At 49.5% G+C, this 6,000-nt stretch overlaps 1 protein-coding gene across 6 annotated transcripts in view; it reads right to left on the bottom strand.

The window, feature by feature from the left end:
- Positions 1 to 676: 676 nt before the first annotated feature.
- Lpin1 (lipin 1) overlaps positions 677 to 6,000 on the bottom strand; it is a 110,927-nt gene continuing 105,603 nt past the window's right edge. For all 6 annotated transcript variants that reach the window (XM_048439741.3, XM_048439742.3, XM_048439744.3 and 3 more), the window contains one exon: positions 677 to 3,273. In XM_048439741.3, the coding sequence (XP_048295698.2) occupies positions 3,114 to 3,273 (160 nt within the window). In that variant the 3' untranslated portion in view covers positions 677 to 3,113. The remainder of the gene's footprint in view (positions 3,274 to 6,000) is intronic.

Raw genomic sequence — 6,000 nt, 5'->3', positions numbered from 1 at the left:
GCGCAGGCCCTTGGATGGGTGCATACACTGGTACACCCATGCATGTAGAAGCCAGGACCTCAGGTATTGTTCCTCTTCCGGGACAATCCACCATGTTTATTGTGGCAGGGTCTCTCACTGGGACCTGGGGCTTATGAATTCCACTAGGCTGTCTGTTTAGCCAGTGCCAGGGAGCCAGCCATCCTCACCTCCTGCCATGGGAGCTCTTTTTGTTTCTTCCGCTCCTTCAGCCGATAGCCTTTAAGATACCAGCCCACTTGGGCATGGTCCCTTATACTATAAATACAGCTGTAAAGCCTGTGCTCGCTCTCTCGCTTTAGACTCTGTTCCTGTTCCCAGTTTGTGCAGAGGACTGTGATCTAGGACAGTGACCTGTGAGTCTCCCTATATAAATAACCCTTTTTTATACCTAATTCTGAACTAGTGTGGGATTATTTTGTGACCTCCCCCAGCACTGGGATAACAAGTGCATACTTCCTCATCTGGCTTCACACATGGATGGTGGGGACAGAACTTGGATGTTCGAGCTTACATGTCAAGCCATGTTTCTAGCCCACCCATATCAATGGTTTTGGTTTTTTTTTCAAAGTAAAAAACTAAGTATTGTATATGATAACACACCAGAAAAAGTAATAAAAACACCTTAAAAACAAAAAAGATTCAGAATTCATATGGCTTGATTTTCAGAAGTCTTTCATCCAACTCGTTTATTACAGAAACTCTAGTTCTGCACCAAGCACAACACAATGAAATAGTACACTGATTTTCACCATTGCACTGGCACTCGCAAACACACAGCCAATGTTGTCAATTGGAAGTAATGATCCAAGCCTGAAATCCCAAGGGGAATTCTCTGCAAAGTGCCAGGGGTATTCTCCTTCATGGTGTGTGACTAACATTTGAGGACGTGTCACTGTGGAGTGAGTCACTCACTTCCACGAGCAACTTTGAAATGTGTGGAACTAACAGAGTGTTCTGGCGTGTGTCCTGGGGGCCCTGGGTTATGGTGCACGTGCAGACAACCTGAGCCTGGGTACAGCTCACATTCAGTTCTCATGCCAGAGCTTCAGTGCAAGCATTCGTTCGCAGCCCTCGTTCGCACCACAACCTGGACAGGGCTTGGGAAGAATCTCAGAGATCTCAGAGTGTGGTTGTATGGAGCGTGTGCTCTGTTTCAGGGCAGAGTGATGGGGAATTTAAGGGATTTCAAAACCAGTTTCCCTAGCCATGTGTGGTGGCTGTGGAGGCCGGGGGTCAGACTGCTGTGTGTTTCAGACCGTGTGCTGCAGACCAGCCTTGGTTATATGAACAGATCCCGGCACAGGTCATCGCATGCTCTCAGCATGTCACTCGGAACAGAGGACTGCAGAATGCAGATGAGGGAGATCCTGAGTCTTCCCCTGGGCATGAGGAGAGACCCGTGGACCTCTTCAGGCAGACAAGCTTGTCTGCAGTCCACGACAACCAGAATACACGCAAAACACCCTGTGGCAGGACTAACGTGGCCTCCAAAGGCCACTAGAGGACAAGCCATGAACTCACTATGGCAGTCCCAGAAGGGAACCTGTACACGCGAGCCTGCTCCTCCAGGCTGTGGTCCACAGCAGTATGGTTTGCCTTTCCGTGTCCATCCCTGTGAACTATGTGGACCACACTGGACGTTAACAGAACCCAACACCGACAACAGCAGTGGCTCTAGGTTTTCTTTCACAGAAAGAGTAACGGTCCAGTCTTACTTCACTCGCTTTCCTTTTGTTTTGTTTTTGTTTTTGTTTTTTGAGTTTTTTGTTTTGTTGTTTTTTTCTTTTGCCTCCTCTGACTCAAACAATAAAATTTAAATAGGAAGATCTCTCAGGAGTAAAACACCCTTTAAAAAAATAAAACTTTCAAAAGTAAAGCAAAATCTTTTACCAAAATACTTTTCATTTTTCACATTGTTTTCTGAGACAGTTCAACAACTACCCTATCAGCTTAAAGAACATCGTTCAAACTCCTGCTTTTTTCCCTTGCCCTTAGACTGAATGGAAAAAGCTAAGGATAATTAATGATTCGGAAATCCCAGAAGATGAGTGTGACATACACAGAGTAAGGCTCTTTGGATTGTCCAGCACACTTAACTTTTAATGTATTCATGCCGGCTGCAATCCTGAGGGTCTGCTAGGATGCTCACAACAGCAGCCCAATGAGAGGAAAGTAATAAATAATATCTGCAAAGAAAATAATTTAACTTCTGGAAACTATGTTTCTTAAAAACACCCAGTTTCTTTAGCTGCATCGTTCTCCTTTGGCATAGGTGCTGCTCCAGTCCTCATTAGTGGTGCTTCCTGGCTGGCGGTGGGATGCAGACGAGACACCGCCGACGCTGCCTTAGGGGCTATCAATTAATGTAAGGCATCGCAGTTACGGAGAACTAGACAGTGCGCTGGAAGCAAATGCCTGCTGCAGATGTGTTAAGGCATAAATAATAGCCCAGCCTTGAGCTATGAGGAATGGGGAGAGATGCACCAACGGCACAGGCCGTCTTTAACCAGGGCAATTCAAGAGCTTATCACCTACAGTGAAACTAAGTCAGCAATACTGCAAGGGAGCGGCTATAAAGTCAAAGCCTGAAGGCTGGGACCAATCGAGGCCCTGGATGCTTCCCTTCAGAGCACTCAGACTCTGAAGAGAGCCCATCTCTACGTGTGGAAGGTTGCACGGATGTCACTGTCATGGAAATGTGCTCCTTGTGCTACCCTAAGCTGTGCACATCAGAGTTCCCAGGGGGTCGGGGGAAGCACACTAACACTGAGACAGCTCTCAGGTAGCCAGCCCACTTCTGCTGAGGGGTCACCTCCCATACTGCACATTGACTAAGTACTGGAACGGCTGGAGTGTGCAGCTCTGTGCATGTTAAACCGGACAGAGGACTGCTTTGCACGCCACTAGTTCTCCTAATCCTCATGCGGTCCACGGGATGAGATGCGGCCTCTATCCACCCTCCACGCTTAGCAATGTCACCCCAGGGCAGGCAGGTCAAGGAAGAAACACTTCTCTCTTAGGCAGATGGCCACATGTCAGCCTTCTCAGCAGCTCCAGGGTCCCCAGAATCTATCCTTTAATGCTTGGTCGCATCAAGCTGAGGCTGAATGTACGTCCTGGTTTTCAAAGGGTGGCGGTGGCTCTCTCCAAAAGGTGAAGTTACTGAAAGTATCTGAGCAGGGGAAGTCAGAGGAATGGCTTCTCTTCAGCAACGGGAAGACGTGGTCAACCACTTCACAGAGCCTTACATACCTGCAAGGGAAGAAAGGCAGTAGGTTCATTACCCATGGAGCCACACCGGATACATGAAGGGGAGTGCCGGGCTCTGGGCTGCACTGCGGGCTGGGAAGAAATAGAGTATCACAACTCCAGTGAGCAGCCATTAACCCTGCCTCGGTACTACCTTTCTAGCCTTGTGAGCTAACTGGAAGTGTGAAGGGGAGACTGAATTTGCAAAGAGGAGAAAGCTCCCAAGAGGGGCCAGTCTGACTATGCATGAAGAACAGAGGGGAGAATAGAGGGAGACCAGCATAATCAGAGGCATCTGCTTGCCGCGGAGGCCACATGCGGGCTGTTGGGGGAGAAACCATAGACAAAGCACCTCTTCAGAGCAGCAGAGACCACCACATTCACAGTGAAAAGATGCAGGGCCATGGGCTTAGCAAAATGCAGGTTTGGCATCAATCCTCTCCTGTTCCAGTTGTGCTCTCAGGCATAGGCTTGGACATCTCTACACCCTGACGCCCTCTACTGTAAAGGAAAGGAAAGGAAAGGAAAACTGCCACTTGCTTAGCGTCAGAAACAGAATAATATGGGCAATGATTCAGTAGCGTGTACCAAGAACTCATTCAACGGCGGATCACCTGTGCTTCAGGAAAAAGTTCTGGCTGAGGGTCCCCAAGCTTGAGGCCTCCCCCAGTCTTTCTTACTGTATGACTCTGGGCAAGTATCCTGCCATTCCTGAGCTTCAACCCCTTCATTCTCACAGTGTGTGGGACTGGACCAAACAGGCGTTTCTAGCACCCCCTACCTCAGGGCACTTTCTCTGTCCCCAGGAAAATGTTGCCTAGCCACAGCCTGCACTATAGAAAGAAAGCAGCTCCATAACTGGAAGACCTCCAGGTCCGTCCACACAGTGATGAGACACGCCCAACCCTCTCCCGCACAGCCTAGACTCCTGTTTGACAGTCCCTGGGCCCCTCTCCACCCGCTCGTGCCAAGAACCAGAAGAGGCTTTCGCAACCCAAACTCCAGGAATTAGCATGTTCTAAGGCATGAAATGACTTCTTCAATAAGGCTGCGTGTGTGTTTAATAAAGGGCCTCCAACGGACTCGTGAGAAACAGTGTGCTTGCACAAAGCAGGGAAACCTCTCAGTATTACACTAAGAATTATGTCTTTCCTGGGGATTAAAGCAAACAAACAAATTTTTAAAATACCTCCTGATTTGAAGGCCTATTAGTCTGAGGTTTGTGGCTATGGGGGTGGGGGACTCCCCACAGGGAGCTGTCCCCTGCCAGGCTGTGGAAGCCACCAGAACCAAGCTGGCAAGGCTCATGTGCCCTGGCAGCAGTGCCTACTCCATCTGGGTGGCCCATTCCACCCTCCAGGCATGGGGCTCCCTGAAGCAAGGACAGGACATTCCCTGACTATAAAGGAGGAAAGCCCCGAACTCCGCCCAGTGGGACTTCATTACTTAGAAACGGCCCACAAGATCATCCCAGGCTCCAAGGGACAAGCACCTGTTCGGCTCGAACTGGCCATACCCAAGGGCCTGCAAGACGGCTCAGCAGGTAAAAAAGTGGTTGTCTTAAAAGTCTGGTAGCCTAAATTCAAACCCTGGAGCCCACAGAAAGGTGGAAGTAGAAAATAGCCTCCACATGCACGCACGCACACACACACAAATTAATAATGATTGAAAGAAAACATCATATCAAGCTCTGGGTCTTGGTATACATGCTTCCTGAAGATGGAAAATCCACCTCAGATCACCCGTCTCTACCCGACCTGCTCCAGGCTAGCAGAGCATGGGCTCCAGCTTCTCTCTCTCCCGATACCTGGAGAGCTGCTGCAGGGCCTGATCTCTCTACGAAGCCAGGAAGCCAGGGCTCCCTCACATTTGGAACTGCTCTGGTCAAGCTGGACTAAAAAACAAAATGACTATCTTCACAGTGAAAACCTGTGTTAGTAGTCTCATTCTGAACGTCAGACTGGCCTGGAGCTCGCAATGCAGCCTACAGCAGGCTTTAAAGCCACAGCAACTCTCCTGCTTCTGCTTTTCCAGGGTGCTGGGACTGTAGGTGTGAGTCACAACCATGCCCAGCTCAAAAAGAATGGAAAGTCCTCACCAACACCAGGAGGAATTGCAGCCCACGCCCCAGACCTAACTCTTCAGCTTACGCCAGTGTTGATTATTTGGTATGGAAATAAAACAATGAAACAATGAAACAATGCACCACCACCTCTGCAGAGGCCAAGGCAGACCCTACCTGGGCAGATGCACCCAGTAGGGCTAACATGAGAGACCCACGTGAGCCAAGGCAGAGCCAAGGGTGATGCCACATATCCTGCAATGCCTCATTCAACACAGCAAACCAGTCAGGTGTGGTGGCGCACCCTGTAATCCCCGTGCTGGGGAGAAAGAAACAGGACTGCAAAGCTCAAAGCCAACCTGGACTCCATGGCAAGGTCCTGTCTCAAAGCAAAGCAAACAGCGTTAAGCCAGGGACCGAGAAGGGCACCTCTGCAGTGCAATGCTCGCCTAGCATGCCCACAGCCCTGGGCTCCATCCTCAGTACCATGAGGAAGGAAGTGTCACCTGGGTTACACTCCTAACTGACATTCTAACTCAGCCAACTGAGTGCCTAGTTCCTGAACTCACTCAATTCCATTCCACAGAAGACTCTACCCTCCAGTTGAGACTTAACATCCTGAGGGATCGGAGTTCATTCTAATTGTCCAAAAACTAATCTGGAGACTG

The sequence above is a fragment of the Myodes glareolus genome, chromosome 6, assembly GCF_982192425.1.
Source record: "Myodes glareolus chromosome 6, mMyoGla1.1, whole genome shotgun sequence".
Taxonomy (NCBI): domain Eukaryota; kingdom Metazoa; phylum Chordata; class Mammalia; order Rodentia; family Cricetidae; genus Myodes; species Myodes glareolus.
Note: the sequence above shows the minus strand (reverse complement) of the source record. Positions and strands in the feature narration are given on the sequence as shown.